At 41.3% G+C, this 19,508-nt stretch overlaps 1 protein-coding gene across 6 annotated transcripts in view; it reads right to left on the minus strand.

The window, feature by feature from the left end:
* Positions 1 to 19,508, minus strand: part of SYNE2 (spectrin repeat containing nuclear envelope protein 2) — a 582,128-nt gene that overhangs the window by 144,951 nt on the left and 417,669 nt on the right. For all 6 annotated transcript variants that reach the window (XM_073609718.1, XM_073609721.1, XM_073609720.1 and 3 more), the window contains 5 exons: positions 18,152 to 18,284; positions 9,980 to 10,162; positions 8,847 to 8,981; positions 7,928 to 8,104; positions 6,172 to 6,327 (listed from right to left, as the gene is read on the minus strand). In XM_073609718.1, the coding sequence (XP_073465819.1) occupies positions 6,172 to 6,327; positions 7,928 to 8,104; positions 8,847 to 8,981; positions 9,980 to 10,162; positions 18,152 to 18,284 (784 nt within the window). The remainder of the gene's footprint in view (positions 1 to 6,171; positions 6,328 to 7,927; positions 8,105 to 8,846; positions 8,982 to 9,979; positions 10,163 to 18,151; positions 18,285 to 19,508) is intronic.

Here is a 19,508-nt window from a genome sequence, read left to right on the forward strand (position 1 = left end):
AGTCTTTTCCGCTCCCACTGACCCTGAAGTCTTTTCTACTACCACTGACCCTGGAGTCTTTTCTACTCCCACTGACCCTGGAGTCTTTTCAGCTCCCACTGACCCTGGAGTCTTTTCAGCTCCCACTGACCCTGGAGTCTTTTCCGCTCCCACTGACCCTGGAGTCTTTTCCGTTCCCACTGACCCTGGAGTCTTTTCCGCTCCCACTGACCCTGGAGTCTTTTCCGCTCCCACTGACCCTGGAGTCTTTTCCGCTCCCACTGACCCTGGAGTCTTTTCCGCTCCCACTGACCCTGGAGTCTTTTCCGCTCCCACTGACCCTGGAGTCTTTTCCGCTCCCACTGACCCTGGAGTCTTTTCCGCTCCCACTGACCCTGGAGTCTTTTCCGCTCCCACTGACCCTGGAGTCTTTTCCGCTCCCACTGACCCTGGAGTCTTTTCCGCTCCCACTGACCCTGAAGTCTTTTCTACTCCCACTGACCCTGGAGTCTTTTCTACTCCCACTGACCCTGGAGTCTTTTCCGCTCCCACTGACCCTGGAGTCTTTTCCGCTCCCACTGACCCTGGAGTCTTTTCCACTACCACCGACCCTGGAGTCTTTTCCACTACCACCGACGCTGGGGCCTTTTCTACCTCACGGATGCTGGGGCCTTTTTTACTCCCACTGGTCACAGTCCGGCCCCCCTAAAGTCTGAAGGACAGTAAACTGGCCCTTTGTTTAGAGAGTTTGAAGACTCCTGTTATAGAGGTATCTGATGCCCAGTTTTATTCAGTCAGCTAAATACATTTCAGGTGCCTCAAAACAAAAAGTGTCTTATAATTTTTGTTCTTTAAAAATCAGCCACTGACATGACCCCCTCTGCAGAGAACACCTACAGCTGTTCAACCAACAAAGCTCATGCTCTACATTGAGGAGCTCTGGCTCAGCAGGGTGCCCAGCATTCTTCCCCAGTTCAGGTTGGCATCTGCTGAGAGGATCTTTCAAAGGACTTTTCAAGAAGGACTTTTCTAAATTCCAAGAGCCAGATTCCTAAGCCACCAAGCTAGGGACAACCTAGTTCTCTGTGCCAAATGAATCAGTCTGTCCAGGCACTGGACTGACTTGTTTCACAATGACAAAAGGTATTGTAAAAAGTGTTGTAAAAATCAGGAGTAAAACTGGGCAAACTGACTTGTCTTGAAGGAGGCTACCTTCAGACCAGAACAAAGACTCTCATAAAGTGGGGAGCTGGATGACTCCTGGACTAGAGAGGTTGAATCTAAGATTGAAGAGTCTGAAGTTTCTTCTGTGGGAAAAACATTCTGGCCTGTGCTTTGTCCAGGACTAGATCCAAATACTCCAAATGATGAGTTAGTTCCAGCAACAATTTCTGAAAGTTCAGAATACTGTAATATCTGGAAAGTCAAAGGCACATTGTCCAACAGAGCCTGCACTTACTTTTCCCTCAAAAGGCAGTAGCCTAAGTATCCCACATTGGGGATGCCTTGAGAGTTGAGCAAGGCTAGTATTGTGACTAGCACCTTGGTGAACACCTGAGAAGAGGACAAGAGGCCAAAGGGCAGGGCCATGAACTGATGCTGTAGGACTCCCACTGCAAAGCATAAGAAATGCTGGTGCACTGGAAAGATGGGGACAGCTTGTATACCTTGGAGACCAACATCTTCACTCATGTGTTTGAGATGCAAGAACTCCATGGGTCCTCAAAGGTTAAAGTTGAACTCGAGGCACAAAAACGTTCATTTAGATACATTCTTCAATAACTACAAAAGCTATAAATCCAGTTTGTGTGCACCAAATGCCCTTACAAATTCAGATATAATCTTAAAAAAAGTAGCAGTGACATCACCACTGTGCTGTACATAGCCAGTGCAGAAAGCAGAGCTGTGGGAGGGGCCAAACATGAACTACCCACTACAGGTTGCCTGCTGAAAACTACAGGCGGGATAGTGACAAGACCAACCACCTTGCACAAGAAAAAAGAACAGCAATGACTGGTCTCTGTTACAGAAATTTTCTGCACAGAGGCAAAGTTTCATACTGGATTACTGCACAGATCTAGTAAAAATACACAAAAGCACACCAAGATTCAAGTAAGAATACACATGACTCTTGTACTCCTTTTCTTATCCCAGAGTTAAGCTTTAGCAAACTCGCCCCATCCCCCCCACACTGAAACGTAGGGTCACACTTTCATATTTCTCAGTATTAAGGGTTTGCCTAAGGATTTGCCTAAGGATTTGGTAGACCTTGAGCCTCAGACCTTTCTGGTGGTGGTGAAGTGGGGGGGGTTATGGTTTGGAAGTGGATGGTGAGGGAGTAGAGAAAGGAAAAGGACATTTCTTAACTGACAGAAAGGGAGAAGACTGTTCCTTAGGGTTGTTCTGCTGAGAAAAATCAGTTCTCTTGCAACTAGTAGCATCCTTGATAACCGCATCCAGAGGATATGAGAAGAGACATTTTCCCTCTAAGGCCATGTGGATCAGATGCTTCTTAGACATGAGCTCTGCAGTCCAGCGTTTTTTACCAAAGTGTCCTCCCCATGTGTAACGACAGGTGACCCATGCAAGAGATGAAACAGGAAACCTCCAGCAGCGGTCACAATTTTCGTTTAAGGCTCAGTTCACACTATTGTGTTGCAGGAACATACACTTTAATGCCTGCATTACTGCAAGGCATGCCAAGCCATACTACTAGGGTCTATGTGGTGCAAATAATTCTAAATGGCAACCAACGCTCCAAGATTATAGATGAGCATGCAGTTTGCTGCCAAAAAAAGGTGCAGGTCAGGCTTCAGAGAAGTTGAGAGCCCATTAATTTTGAATATATATATTTTTTAATACAGTTTTCTTTTAAGTGATCACATACCCTCTGTTTTCAGCTAAATAAGGGTCTTAGAGTTGTGGGGGTGAAGACTGCGGGGGGGAAGGGGGTTGTCAGCAGGAGGCAGAAATAGAACAATATACTTATCATTCCAGTAAAGAACTTTGCAGGATGGTTTATCAGCCCATGTCTGACCATTGGAGCACAGACAAGCTATTTTTGAAGCATAGCCAGAAAACTGACCACACTGGGATGAATGGGCTTCTATGCAAAGCGTGGTCAGTTTAAAATAGAAAAGAAAGGGGACTGACAGAGTCACAAGGAACTTCACTCAAAGGAAGAAAAAAAAAAAAAAAGAACAGGATACTTTTTAACACAAGTAAATAGTGACATATCAGGAATATGAAATATTGGGATAACAAACACTTTAAAGTAGAATTCCAGTCAAATACCACCTCTACCTAAACCTGCTTCCACCCCCATTCTAAGCCTATTCTAACTACCCTGTTAAAGGAAAGAGGAGTATACTTGCCTATTCTGATTGCTGGTAACATAACCTCTCCAGTGGCCAGCTTCTCTGAGGAGGACAGATTGCCAGCAATGATGTCACCTATAGGACTACTATAGGGCATGCGTTGTCAGCTGTCCCTCCTCTACACTGAAGCCTCCTCTGGGAGCCGATTATGTAACCGGACCAGAAGCTCTCAGAATAGGTAGTATAGACATCTTTCCTTTAAAGGGTAGTTAGAATAGGATTAGAATGTGGGTGAGAGCAGGTTTCATTTTAGTTAGTATTTGACTGAAAGTCTACTTGAAGTTACACCCATTTACTACAAATGTTTTATGACCAAGTAGTAGGTCTGTTTTAAGGGACTTTGACCAGATAGCCAGGGCTTTGCAAAGCAAGGTCACAGCCAAGATGGGGTGAACAGCAAGGCCTGCCAGCAAGATCAGAGCAATAGAGGGGGCCTTCAAACCATTTATCGTTTGGGTCCTTAAAGCCATGTGCATCCTCCACCAGTATGGTGGTCACTTTGTTAAGGCAGAACATGCAGGATCTACAGTGGAAGCAGACCACTTTTTTCCTCATCAGATGGGTACAAGGCCAAGCAGCGCTGTGGGAAGCAAATATCTTGGCAGAGCATTTTCAATCTCTGTCCTCAAAATGACCCAAAACTGGGAACAGCATTAGTACAATCAACAGGCTAATGCTCTGGTTTCTTAATGATGCACACTGCATCAATAAGAGCTAAACCAGTATCTTAATTTGGTAATAAGGGCAGAAGATGGCGACTCCTCGGAGGCAAGCTGTCAGGTGAAGACCGGAGCAACTCCGAATTAGAAAGAATCTTAACAGCTAATTGCCCAGAGGCTGCCAGGATCGCAGGCAAATCAGATACAGAATCTACAGGAGAAGGTGCAGGCGCTTGTGGCCTCTGCAGTCAGAGTTAGCAAATAACTAGGTGAGTTGGGCCATAAAGTCTGACAGAGCTAATGAAGACTCTGAAAAATAAACAGACTCTAGAAGCAAAAGGCAACAAGAAGAAGAGTGTGAGTTGGGGAGTACCCGGTACCGTGGGATTGTTCCCTTCCCTATGTGGTGGTAAGGCAATATAAAGCTCAGGGTACAAGGCAAGACCTCAGGTAGTTACGAAATGCACACAGCTGCAGCAGGTGAGGGTCAGATAGCCAGAGGTAACCAAGGTCAGTGTAGGTTGGCAGCAGTAACAGATCGAAATTCCTCAGGGTCTATTGCAAAGCAGGGGCAGCAGCAGGGAGATGCTTCCTCAACGCTGCATGGTGGGAAACAAAGCATGTCACTGACATGTCATCCAGCGGATGGTGTCAGTCCCACAGTGTTAACCCCTTTCAAGATGGAAACTGTAGTAAAAAATGTGAAGATGCCCAGCTACCTATGTACTATTTAGCTCCCTGTGGTGGCTTATGGAAGCTATCGTAAGTGGGCTCTACAAAACTGTGCAAGACATTTTCTCCCAAGATTAATGCAAAGGTTGTATACAATTCACTTTAAGCGAAATGTCCAATAAAAACCATGTGTACAATGCAAAAATAAGCCATAATATACCTTTAAATGTAATCTGCATTCTCTGTTAAGTTCAGAAAAGCAACAAACTTTTTATAGGTAAGGGTTCATATGGTTTAAAAAAAAAAATAAAAATAAAAACACACAATAACATTTTGCTGACATTTATCTTCCAAACAACCGGTGTTTTTCCGAAGGAACAAAATATCCACTGTAGACCATTTCAAACAATTGTAGCTTTGTCTGGGCTATGCTCAAGCTAAAGTAATCTCCTGCTTCAGCCTCCGAATGGAGAGTCGCTTTTATCAGGTGAAAATCTAGGCACGGAAAGCTTACTTGCCCTTTTACTTCCAAAAAGTACACACAAAAAGTACGCAGGTCCTACCAGCAATACGGTCTTAATTAAAGTGCACCTGTCACCTTCAGCCATTATGTGTGTAATGCCAATATCTAGGTCACATATTCTTTTCAAATCTGTACAACTTTGACATAAGGCTTCCATACTGCGTACCTACTACATCTTTGTCCCAAAGTATGTTTACTTTATAAACTGTGTTGTTTTATATGACTTGACAAAAGCCTTCAGACTGATATTTCACATCTTGGGCAGTGCAAGTAATACGACTTCTTTCATTTGATGCACAAATATATAAAACATTAAAAAAACGTAAAGTGGATGTAAACCCCTATATATATCCAGTAAAGGGATTATCCTCAGGTGGTAAAAAGGAATGAAACAAATCCTCCTACATAAGTTGTACCGATTTATCTGTAGTGTATTCTTCTCTACATACATTCAAAGTCCAGAATTTATAAAGTTTGACTGAGCTGAATTATACTCTGCATAGCTCAGTGAGGAGAGCACTATGAGCTGATTGGAAGGAAGGGACACCCCCCCCCCCCCCATTACAAAGTACAGAGGAACAGAGTTGAGGCTGTCAATCAGCTGGAGCTCCCTCCCATCACCTTTATTTTTTTTTTTGGCGTCAGGAAAACGTGCCAGAAGTAATTCAGACAGAAATTAAATGTAATGCTCCTAAATAGAGGGATATGCTTTGTTCATATTTCATGTCTGAGGTTTACAACCACTTTAAAGGGAGGCCATAGTTCTAGTTTAACACAAAATAAAGTGAATATAGATGCTGCATAAAAAAGCGGTCACATTCGCCTTTAAGTGAACAAACAAAACACACAAAAATATATCAAATCTGGCAATGGCAGGGAACTTTAGATAGCTTCCTCGCCAGCCTTTCTGATGTCCCCACAATATTGTTAGACAAAATCTTGAGCTGTTGCCAGCACTTACCGAGCACTCTGCTAAGACACTCTCCGCTGCTGTTAGAGTTGATGGCTTCTGCAATTTGTTCAGTCTTACTTGCTGGGCATCTAACCAATTGTTTACTGACTGTCTCCTGCTCTCCTGGTCAGATGTGCTTTCAAGGGTCTGTTCCACATGTTGAATCTGGGAAACAGAGAGCTAGAGTAAGCACTATTTATATAAAACTTTTCCTTACAGAAGGGTTGACAGAGCCTGGTGTGACTTTCGAGCAGAGATGGTGCCAGGTCAAAAAGTGAGAATGTACAACAAGCAGGAAATCAAGAAAAATGAATAGGCCACAAAAACTAAGATGTTAGGCCATAGCTCCCAACTGTCCCTGATTTGGTACAAAGTCCCTCTGTCCCTCTTTCCTTCTCATTTGTCCCTCATTTTGGTCTGATCTATATAGTTGTATATAGAATGCATTTTTTATCTTTCAAAAAGTGTTTCCCAGAGCTAAACTTTTCATCCAATTTCTAAATTGCCGCATTTGTAATTTTTAAAAGCCAGTATAAAGGAATAGTAGTGGTAAAAAAAAGCACTCGTGGGTTTAACTAATATTTTTTTTGTATAATTCTCCTTTAAGGGGCCGTGGCAGGGGGTGTGTCCTATGCCTACACACGTTTCCTAATAGGTGTCCCTTGTTCCCATCATAAAATGTTAGGAGGTATGGTTAGACGCTGGAGATTATCACATAGGGTTCAACATGTGAAAAGGAAATCTGATTGCAGTTCTCTGGAAATGATCTTTGCCTGGCAGCCATCTATAGATCTCATGGCTTTAATAAATCCTGAGTCGCTGACCTACAAGTAATTGAATCAAGGTGTTTTGACTTTCTGTGGCTACATGCATGTTTCAGGTCAGTGCTACAGAAAGTACTGAAGTCAGAGGATCAGGAATAAATGCCTAGAAACTAGCATTTTCAGAATGGGGTTGTTAATTGCACCCACCGTATTTCAATGTTAGGACAAAATAAAATTTAAACAAAAATGATATGCAGCATATCTTTTCAACACCAGCACATTTGGTTTATCCCTTTAAAGACGTTGTGGAATGTCATACACACAGAATTTTATCGACTGAAATTGCAGGAAATGGTGTTAGCCCTGCTCTTTTTTCTTCTGCTAAACTACACTTCCCTTTATCCCCACTTCCCCAACATGAAGAAAAGGGCCCTATTCACACTTGTAAATGGGCCCCTTAGAAATTACATGTGAGAGGCCACATATCTTGCTGGATCTGAGACAGGTGAGTACAACACTGAGTATTGGAGGGAGGAGGACTATGATATAAGGGGAATTTACTATTTCAAGGGGCTTCTCAGTGGCTAAAAAAAAACCTCCATGTTAAATCTTTTAACTTTATTTTTAAGAAGGAATCGGTTAAGGTCTTTCTTACTGCTATTCTACATCTATTTAAAAAAATGCCATCAAATGGAAATGATTAATTTTCTCCTTGTCCCTCAATATATAAAATATTGTATTTTTATTAAAACACAAAATAAAAATGTTGTTGTGCAAAAATTGATTAAAAAATATGTATATTCTGCCTAGAATCATCTCAGACACTCAACAAAATATAAAAATTTAGATAAAACTTTACTGGTGCTTATAAATTATGGTAGAGTGATAGCATACATTTACTTGATGTTTATAGGTCCATGTGTACTATAAAAAAAGTCAAAAGGAAGCATCTTTTGAAAAATGTTTAGTGTAAAGGCAGTAAATATATATTACAAACATACCTTCTTGTTAAGGTCCCCCCGCATCATGTTCCACTGTAGATTTAAGGTTCCAAGAAGCTCAGCTAATTCAGTCCTCTCGTATCGTTTGCCTTCCACATCACCCACACTAAGCTGTGGTAACGACTGGTTGATAAAATCAACAATGCATTGCTTGTAGCTCATTTCTTCCCGAAGTGTCTGTCAATGAGTCAATGATTGCAATAACAAATCAACAATAATAAATACATAGAAAATACAAAGAAACAAGTGCTTTATAGTGAAGAGTTGAACATGGCTAACTGGTCACCCTGTGGCCCTTCAAGCTGCACAAGGCCATAATTTAAAAGTTCATGCATAGCTAAAACGTTTTATTAGAGCCCCACTCTATCCATTTACAGTGCACCCCTTATCAGAGTCGGAGCTTTCAATCAAACAAGCTGCTCTGTCATGCTGTCTCTTTGAATAACCCATAGTGCTCTGGAGACCCTTTATCATGTTTTAACGTTTAATTGAAAAACAAAATAATAAAATGATAAAAAATATATATATATATATATATATATATATATATACACACACACACACACATTTTTTATATATACCAAACAAGTGTCTTAAACGCACAACGGTATCAGTAGGGTGCAGAGCAATCAGACCATCCCACCGGTCATATATAACAAGAATTCATTCAGGGATTGCTGCATTTAAAATATATTAAAAGTCCATAGAAATTACAAAAATTACATATTATGCTCCACAATGTGTTTTGGTTCTGAACCAGAATTTGATTCCCACTTGTGACAAGCAGCAGGTGAGATAAATAGTAGAAGGACGGGAGCAAGAGGTTGCTCTGGCCTGGGACTGGGAAGCCTGGGAAAAATACTTTTTTTTTTTTAACTTTCCAGCCCATAGTTCTACACCACTCGTCACTGATCGTTACCTTATATTTCTGAAGACGACTTCTAATGTCTGACGTAGTGGTTGGAACAGTCTCAGCATTACTCTGCTCAATATTTTTCATCCAATCCATTACTTCCTGGATTGCTTGCAGAGAAGGAAGCTTCTCTAGAAGTTGCTGTAATGTGGAGGTAACAAAATTTCCATTATCAGAGGTTGTGTAAGAATATATATTTTATTTTCAAAGATCTGGAATTCAACAAGCCACACAAAAAAGTCCAAACACAATAGAATATGTGAAAAGCAAAGCAAATCCCTTTGGTGTCATAATAATATTATATATGATGGGGTGTTGTGGCACGGAAATTAAATACAGCTCCCTCCGCCTGCAGCCCAGACTTCAGACACTATTCTCAATAATGAGCCATCCGTTATTCTAAAACTCTAGAACACAAATTCCACTGCAGGGAATAAAATGCTTTTCTTGCTAAGAGTGGTGTGTGTAAATTAAACACATTATGTCGAATCTCCAGGATAAATCGTTTAATGCACAGCTTGGTCCTGGACCATGCTGCAGCTGAGCAAGCAGCTTGGTCCAGGATCCTTCCTAGCCCGTGTTTGGAATATAATGAAGCAGCAACTCAAAGATAAGGTTATCGCTCTGCTCTCTCCTTCGGGAAGCTTCTGGTGTTAGACAGCACTGTGCAATGCATTCTGACAAGATCAAATTGCCAATGTACAGGGGATTACAGAAAGCTAAAATCCAAGACGATTTGGGTACTTCTGCCAGCTATATGTTAAAATAAAATTTTTGATGTTTTAGAACGAATCAAAGTGTTTCGCCCGTGGGATGGGAATTTGTTAGGGTCTAGTTGGATCTTCATTTCATAGATCCTTGAATCTGCAAATCTACCAGGTTGGGGTAATGTTTTTTTTTTTTAGGTGGTTTAGAGAGACAACGTTGTCCTATTTTTAACTTTTTTTGGGAGTGAGCGTATTGTCATGATATTTTTAAAATTTTGATAACCACGAAAGTATTTATATTTTTTCCAAATTCAAGCCACGTGTGTCTTTATGTCCGGAGACTCTATGGGTGTCCCTGGTTTGTGTGTTTTGCCTGCAACGACTACATCATTTTTTGATTGCCTAACTTATTATAATTTTGTCTGTTCTTACTTGTTGTAGCTTCTCCTGAATTGGGGGCAATGCGGCAATAATCTCTGTCCACTGCTCCTCATATTTGGCCAGGCTCAGTTTCAGCATTGCTGGGTCAGCTTCTTTCAGACGGAGCAGCTGGGTACCAGTGCTTAGCACTGATGTCTTAAGGGAGGTTTTATCAAACATTTCAATTGTAAATTCCTGTAATCAAACAGAACATGGACATAAAGGTTAAAAATTAAAAAATAGGCAAGGAAAAGTTTTCTGTATCATGTTGTTCTACCTGTAATCATCCTATGATCTAAATATTATCAAAAAGTTCCATACAACAGCATAAGGGCAACTTCTATATCTGCCTAGAACCCAGTTCTAGAGCTAGTCTTCCAGTTGTGCTAAGACTGTATCTATGGATCCTTATATGCATGCAATGTAATGTAGGTCTGTAAAGAGAGAAAACACAATAAGGGTTGATTTACTAAAACTGGAGAGTGGAAATTCTGGTGCAGCTCTGCATAGAAACCAATCAGCTTTTAACTTGTTTGTTCAATTAAACTTTGAAAATTAAACCTGGAAGCGGATTGGTTTCTATGCAAAACTGCACCAGATTTTGAACTCTCTAGTTTAGGTAAATCTCCCCTTCTAGCTGCAAACTTTGTAAGTACTTCATTGAATTCCTTGTATAATTATAAATACAAATATTAAAAAAAATGTTGTATTTTGCATACTCATAACCCACATTGGTAAGAACTCACCGCTCTAGGAAAACCATCCCAAAGTTACACCTCCTGCTAGCAAACGACAGGTGCACGCTCTGCAAGTAGCATAGAAAGAACAACAAATGGCTGGACGACGGCACTCCATTAAGACACCTCTATTGACGTCAGTCAAAACCAAATAGTCACAAACGTTCACATAGATCCCAGAGGAAAAGGACAAGACAAGGCTTACAATATGTTTCACACCACAAATGGGTGCTTAATCATAGTCCATGGCCCACATTGGCTGGTGGTTGTTGGAGATGACAAGATTCTATTCTCTCTCCCCTTTTTTGGGGGCCCCTGCGTAGGATTGTTGTATGTTTTTCTAAGAGTACTTTGTTTCTACGTTGAGTTTGTACTTTACATGGCAAAACTTAGTGACTGTAGAATATTTTGTGGCGTAATATTTGTATCTCTTTATTTTTGCCGTTGATGTATTAATATTCTCAACTTGCATTGTGGGCCTTTCTTACTCCTTGCTATCATAGTTTGCCTACAATGTGTGTATTTTTTGGAACAAACAAACATATTAAGTAAAATCCTCTGCCCACCCAATACTCTCCTCTTCTTCCTCAACCTCAACAGGAACAAATACCCAGTGCTTTGGAGCATGAGGATGTAAGGACAGTGCTTGGGGCATTTACCAGGCCTGAGCACAGTCACATGATTTATGCACAGACTGCCAAACATTGACCCAAATGTCTGCTGATGAAGCAGTAATGCGATAAAAGGTTAGTTCACCTTTTTTACAAAAAAAAAAAAAAAAAATGAAAAAAAAAAATGAAAAGGTGAATTCACAACACCCTTCCCACCCACTGCGCCTCAGTGCATGTATTGTACCTTATGTGATCCCCATCTTCTGCTGCCCTCTCCAGCTGGTATAATGATCTGGTTTCTTAAAATCATCGCTACACTGTGCTACAGGATGTAAAACAGCATACTGCTTGCAATGGCTAGTACTTCTTGTTTAGCTCATTATGCAACTCGTGCGCTATGTAGTGATGTTTTAGGCTGGGTTCACACTAGAACACGCAGCGGCTCACAGCAGTGCGGTGCGTCTCCAATCACCTTTTCACGTCTGATTTCAGACTGAACTTTTGGGCTGAATTCGGACCTGAAAAATGGACCAAAACACATATAGGGCTCCTATGCAATTCGGAGCTGCTGCGGAGATGTGTGAACCAGCTCCATAGAGAGTGGGAGAACCTCTGGGGGAATCTAGGAATCTATGATGGAAAAGGACCTGGGGGTCCTAGTAGATGATAGGCTCAGCAATGGAATGCAATGCCAAGCTGCTGCTAATAAAGCAAACAGAATATTGGCATGCATTAAATAGGGGATCAACTCCAGAGATAAAACGATAATTCTCCCACTCTACAAGACTCTGGTCCGACCGCACCTAGAGTATGCTGTCCAGTTCTGGGCACCAGTCCTCAGGAAAGATGTACTGTAAATGGAGCGAGTACAAAGAAGGGCAACAAAGCTAATAAAGGGTCTGGAGGATCTTAGTTATGAGGAAAGGTTGTGAGCACTGAACTTATTCTCTCTGCAGAAGAGAAAATTGAGAGGGGATATGATTTCTATTTACAAATACCGTACTGGTGACCCCACAATAGGGATAAAACTTTTTTGCGGAAGGAAGTTTAACAAGACACGTGGCCACTCAATAAAATTAGAAGAAAAGAGATTTAACCTTAAACTACGTAGAGGGATCTTTACTGTAATAGTGGCAAGGATGTGGAATTCCCTTCCACAGGCAGTGGTCTCAGTGGGGAGCATCGATAGTTTCAAAAAACAATTAGATAAGCACCTGAATGACCACAACATACAGGGATATATAATGTAATACTGACATATAAACACACACATAGGTTGGACTTGATGGACTTGTGTCTTTTGTCAACCTCACCTACTATGTAACAATCTCCTGCTTTGCGAATTGGATGCAGGGGGAAACCCGCATCCAATTTGCATAAGTGTGAACCCAGCCTTAAAGTGCCAGACTGTTATACCAGCTAGAGAGGGTAGTGGAAGATGGGGATTATCTAAGGTACATGCAGAGGGGACCAGAGAGTTGGGGAGAGCGTTGTGAGTTCGTTCACTTTTTCTATTTCTGTGAAAATACAAATGGACAGCAATATGGCTGTAGTATAAAATTATAAGGTCATGAACAAACTTTTTTGCAGGATACAATTTATAATGCATTCATACAAGTGTTGTGTGCATAATTTTAAAACAGTTTTCAACTGAATGAAAATGTTTTTTCTACCCCCTTAAGATCCCAATCCAAAGTACCTACCATTCTCACACATAAACTAGGGGCAATTCTGGAGGAAGCCCTATCACCACTGATGCCTTAAGAACTGGCCCCACAAGAGCCTAACTGTAAATACTGTTGTGGTAAAACTATGCAGTAGACTTTCAAAACATTTGGATTAGACATTAAACTTACAAAAACAAGTGCCCAGTTTTCCTCACTTTTCTTGGGATATCTGTCATTGCAAGCACAACATGTTTTTCCTATTCTATGCTAGTATGCCTGTTAAGCCAAAGGAGGCTTTCCAAAGACTGCCACAGATAACATCAATGATTACTAGACAGGGGGTGAACATCACTCAACACAATAAAACTTCATGTACCATAATTTATTATCTGATAAGCTCTAGAGACTTCTATATACTTGCATCTGAAAATGCTAAAAATGAAACCTGTATATAAACCTGTATAAGTCCAATACAGTCCCAACAGTGAAGCATGGTGGTGGCAGCATCAACCTGTGGGGGTGTTTTTCAGCTGCAGGGACAGGACAACTGGTTGCAATCAAGGGAAAGATGAATGAGACCAAGTACAGGGATATCCTGGACGAAAACTTTCCCCAGAGTACTCAGGACCTCAGACTGGGCTGAAGGTTTGCCTTCCAACAAGACAATGACCCTAAGCACACAGCTAAAATAACGAAAGAAGTGGCTTCACAACTCTGTGACTGTTCTTGAATGGCCCAGCCAGAGCCCTGACTTAAACCCAATTGAGCATCTCTGGAGAGACCTAAAAATGGCTGTCCACCAACGTTTACCATCCAACCTGACAGAACTGGAGAGGATCTGCAAGGAGGAATGGCAGAGGATCCCCAAATCCAGGTGTGAAAAACTTGTTGCATCTTTCCCAAAAAGACTCATGGCTGTATTAGATCAAAAGGGTGCTTCTACTAAATACTGAGCAAAGGGTCTGAATACTTAGGACCATGTGATATTTCAGTTTTTCTTTTTTAATAAATCTGCAAAAATGTCAACAATTCTGTGTTTTTCTGTCAATATGGGGTGCTGTGTGTACATTAATGAGGAAAAAATGAACTTAAATGATTTTAGCAAATGGCTGCAATATAACAAAGTGTGAAAAATTTAAGGGGGTCTGATCACTTTCCGTCCCCACCGTATATCATATCAGCTGACTAAGCAGTGTGTGCTCTTTGTCAGGTTTCCTATTTTTGTACCAAACCACAGTGACCACATTTGTACAGATCTCAAGCACAAGAAAACAGCTCTTAGTGAGTTTTCTCATAATTCCATTAACATGTGGTTGCGGTAGGGTTCATGTGCAGATTATGTTTAACTTCCCCCTCCGAGTGGAACAAATTGTGCACGGTGAGGTTTATTTTGCTGTATTGTATTGAGCCGAGCGCATTTGGCACAACTGGGTCTGGAAGTCAGGAGTCTGGTTTGGGATCGCACAATGATTTAGTAAATCCTGTCCAAGAAATCCCCCAACAGAAATATCAGCTGGGTGATCTCTGGCGAGCCGTGGAAATTTCAGTATTTGTACTGGATGCTCTGGTTGCCGAGTGTGAATAACATTGTTAAACGTTCTCCTGGCAGAGAGTTTCGGAAAATTATAGAAAATGAACGGTTCGATCCCTCCAGAGAACACAGAGGGGCCAGATATTTGAATTGGCCAACCTTTACTAAAGGTACACATTTTCCTGTCCTTTTCTAGTTAGCATCAGGGTACCAGATGGTATCAATGCTTTACACCAACCCGTTTAGCAAATATGAGGACATTTTGGGCTCTGTGCTCAAGGTGGTCCTTCAGAAAAGGCATCTCTTTTAAGGATCCCTTTAAATAGCTCGTGCTTCTAAGGCCGCGTTCACACATATGCGAATTGGATGCCAGTTTCCCTGCATTCAATTCGCATGATAGGCGTGTGTGACCGGCTCTCAATAGTCAGTTCACACAGGTCTGGGGCGGCCGTGGTCCACATTGAAAAAGTGTCCTGTGCGTCTTCTGGCCGATTCAGGTGCAAATTCAGGCAGAATTTTGGACGCGATTCACACCTGAACCGTTAAACAGGGATGCACCGGACCCCATGCTGGGAACCCACTGCCGCATATATGTGAACCTGGCTTAAAAGGTCACATGGGATGCCATTAGCTAAAATGTCATTTGAAGAAGCCTTTTTCATGTAAGTTTTCATCTGTGTGTTTATGTCTGTACACAGGTCTCCTGATTCCCGGACGGAGTCATGTGCTGTACAGAAAGCCTAATTTTATTGCTTCTGGCCCTAGAATCATTGTATCAACCAGGTAAAAATATACCAAGCCACAAAATAATGGAGGATTAAAACTCTGGTTGGGTTTTTACCGCTATCTGGTTATACAAATGTACCTCACTTTCTGTTCTGCTCACAATGGTTTCACCAGACACGAAGTGATGAAAATTCTGCAACGTGGACACTGAAAGAATTACAAAATGAGTTAACCTCCCTTCTTGTCTGGTATAACGTTGTTAGCAGGACAGGAAGCTGAACAGGAAGCCGAATTTAGAAAAGGTGTGAAAATCAAGATCAGAAAGAAGCCTTGCAAATCTGGGAAACAGATGCAGAAAGAGACAAAACCACAAAGACTGCAGCGCAGTCACATTATTTAATGACGCAACGCGTTGGGAGGAGCCAGTGACGGTTTTCCATATTAAGAGCCTGGATACTGATGTGCACCAGTAAAAGTGCACACCATAAGTTGTACTAAGGTTTTCACTGCAGAATAATAGGCAAATGATCTTTGCAAAAAACAATTGCAGGAGCCAAGATATGGCCTTTAAAACACTCAAAAGCCAAATTATGACCCAGAATAGATGGAAGAAATTTAAGAATGCATTCCATGGAGTATTTACTTGGATGCTAAGCTAGTTTTCCGAGTGTTATGGAAAACCTTGCAATAGGTAGATTTCCTAGATGTTCAATACCGATGCCAATAAAGCCAGCAAGCAGAATTCAGGAAGGTCCTTGTCACAAAAAATATCAGAGATCTGCCAGGATACTTACTTATGACGTCTGAGTACCACATCTGCCTGGGTCAGTTCAGTGCTATACCTAGTTTACACTAATGACTGAATGTTGCTACGTATTTCTGAAAAATCGCTTGACAGAGCACTCTATGCCATCATTAACTGAAAGTTCATCTGAAAGTTTATTATAACCCAAAACAATAAAACACAGACCCACAAATTGTGCATTCCCTGAATGGATGGCCAGACACTATATAAAAAAAAAAGGTACCTTCAAAAAAGCTATTATAACACAAAAGAAAGCTACATGAGATAATACTGATTTTTTTTCTTTCTAGTAAATTTACTAATGAAACTTTGATGATATTTATAGAACATTTAATATTCCTTATTCATGAATTGGCTCTTCAATTATTATATATGTTAATTTATGCAACTAGGACATATGACATTAACATTGCATTCAATAAATGTTAGTGAATTACCCCACAGACACTCAAATTGTGTACTGAAACATGTCACATAAGAGGCTACCCTTACAGATGCCTTTAAACAGGTTATTTTAATTGTTTTGTACCTTCTAATTAAAATCAACAAAAGAATAGTGCAAGTCAAACTTTGTTTAAATGTACGGGTATATGGCACATATATGTACATTCTAAGTTAATGAGCCCATGGGGATATAGTGCGTTTATTGCAATATACTTATAAATACTTATAAATCTATTTATGCTTATACAGTATACTTCTAAACACAAATATTCGTTTGCATAATTGTTTCATACACTCCTTTACCATATATATTCATCAAATCACCATGAAAGTTCTACTTCGGGATGAAAGTTTTTTTAGCACAGTTCATCACAATAGATTTAAGTCACATACACTAAACAATTTTCCACCCTTCTCTTGATTTTTTAGGTTTATTATGATCAAAAACAATCATTGATTTATCTCCATCAATGGTTAGAAAAGTGAACAAAAGTTTAGAAAGCAATCATTTTTGAAGAAATCTAACAGCGTATGGCCACCTTAAAGTGGAGTTCCACCCACTTTTACAACTCTTCAGCATCCCTCACTAAACTGTGCACTGTAAACGAATTGGATATTTTAAAAAAATTTTTCTCAGCACCTACTGTATATCTGCTGTATTCATTTTTCACTTCCTCCTCCCTGGCCGCCGCGGAACATCGCATCATTTCCTGTTTGCAATGCCTTCTGGGAAGGGGCGGCAACTTCCTCTGAAAATGTCGTTGCTATGGAAACCTGACCTGAAACCTATTACACTGCTTGTGCTGCACTGAGCATGTGCGAGATCTGCAAGGATGAGATCCAGGAAGAAATACAGTCTGGCTTCAGATGTCCACACTTAAGATGGCCACGGCCTGCTGTAAGTTTATAAAATAACAAACTACTGCTAAACTAACAAAACAGACCTTAGTTTACAGACTTACTCTAGTAGAATACATTAAGCTTGTGTATTATAGGGGTATTTGTATTTAAAAAGTATAATTTCGGCCGGAACACCACTTTAAGTCTTCTATAGAACAATAAGGTTAGGAATACATGATATGTAGTAGGTCCCTTAAATCTATGGAGTTGTTTACTGATGCTTGTTAAAGTATAAGGGCAAAACAAAATGTTTTTTTTTTGTCACCATTTTGGATAGAGCAGGTAATGGTTATAATCCCTGTCAGTTTCACTTTTTGCCATCTGTATCCTACTGGGGAGATTATCCTTCACTTCCTGTCTCATAGCCAAAACAGGAAATGAAAATAAATTACTCCAGAGTGATCCTGGTTGTTAGCAGTGTCACCAGAACAAGTATTCCCATTGGAGGATTTCCTCTCTATTACTGTTCTGGTCACAATCCAAAATTTGGGATTTTCTTTAATTTTCACTCTGGGTGATAACAGTAAACAGGGCAAACAGAGGGGGTGGATGTCTCTAACGGACAGCAATAAAACCCTGAAAATGTTCTAATCCCTCTCCACTCCCAAAAAAAAACAAAAAAAAACACATTTTGCCTTTAGTTAAACTTTAAGCACCACTAATGATGACCATTAGGAGCCTCTCAGGCCAATTAAGTGGTGGATGTTACGGAAGGTTAGCGAGGCAGCTCACTACAGACAATAGTATTTAAAGGAGAACTTACAAAGAACCTGTGCAAGTTGTCTTTAGTGGTGTCCAAGTCCTGAGAGACATCCAGTGACTGCGTCCTGAAGTTATTCAGCTTCTGGTAGGCAGAGCTCAGCCAAGCTGATAATTCAGCAGAATCCCTGTTATAACTGATATAAATGTAAAAATTAGAAAAAGAGATGGTCATATCCTTGGAAATACATTTCCTTGAATATGTAAGAAAGATGCAACTTGCACCTTCATTTAAAAATGAACTCCAAGCAAAAAGCAAAACACGCAGGAAAAAAAAATACACAAAAGATAGCCGTTTGACCTGCCAAAGAATTTTTACTTCTGTCCATCCAGTCCTAAGTTTTACACAGCACAGCCAGGTGAATGACACCACTTAAAGCTAAAGAATACAGTGGTGTCCTCTCTCCACCCTTAGCCTGCTGAGTGAACAAAAAAAGGACAAAAGCAGCCCGATAAGGTCATCCTTTGTTCCATCTTCTCCTATCAGAATGCTCCTTGTCAATACATTTGCACGCAGTGCACCTGACTGGCTCTCAGTCCTGCCCCTAAGGCGGGTCATACACTGATAGTCTATTTTTGTTCAGTTTGCTGGCTAAAAAAAATAAACTAACAGAACCCTCTATCCATACAAACAAGATGGAAGGTGGAATCCCCCCACTGGGACACTGTATTCTGACAGTGGGACCCAGGCACAGACTGGCCATAGGGCAAACTGGGCATCTGCCCATTGGGCTGTGGCCACATGTCAGGGGTGGACTGGACCGGGGGGCAGGGTGGTAAATGCCCCCCGGGCCGCTCTGATGCTCCAAAAAAAGGCCGCCACCTCATTCACAATACTAGTCCTAGCCGAGACCCGGTTCCGCTGGTTCTACCTCTGGCTGCCGCTGCCTACTGTCTGGTTGCTAGGACTGCCTGGCATATAGCAACCAGTGACATGACATAATGCAGAGAGAGGCCCCAGCATTCAGAGCACAGGAGCATGTAACTTCCTCCTCCTAGTGCTCAGCTCCACCCACCTCCGAAAGCCTGTGGCAGAGGCCCCCTGCTCAGAAAGGGAAGGGAAGTGGACTTGAGAGTCTGAGGTGAGGCCAAGGATGGAACCTGTTGGGCTGTCATAAAGGGAGCTGGGCAGATATGTAGGGACAGAGAGGATGGCAGCTGAGCTGATGCTGGACGACAACCTCAGAGGGATAGAAAGGGGAGGAGGAAGTCACATCCTTAGATCTCAGGGGTTCATGCTGGGCCTTGCGGTCCTTCACCTTTGGGGGATGTGACCCCCCTCCCCCCAAAAGTGAGGGACTACAAGTCCCAGCATGTACCCCTCAGAGCTGAGGAGATGACACCCTTGGAGGGATATAAAG

Source organism: Aquarana catesbeiana, linkage group LG13, assembly GCF_042186555.1.
Source record: "Aquarana catesbeiana isolate 2022-GZ linkage group LG13, ASM4218655v1, whole genome shotgun sequence".
Classification (NCBI taxonomy): domain Eukaryota; kingdom Metazoa; phylum Chordata; class Amphibia; order Anura; family Ranidae; genus Aquarana; species Aquarana catesbeiana.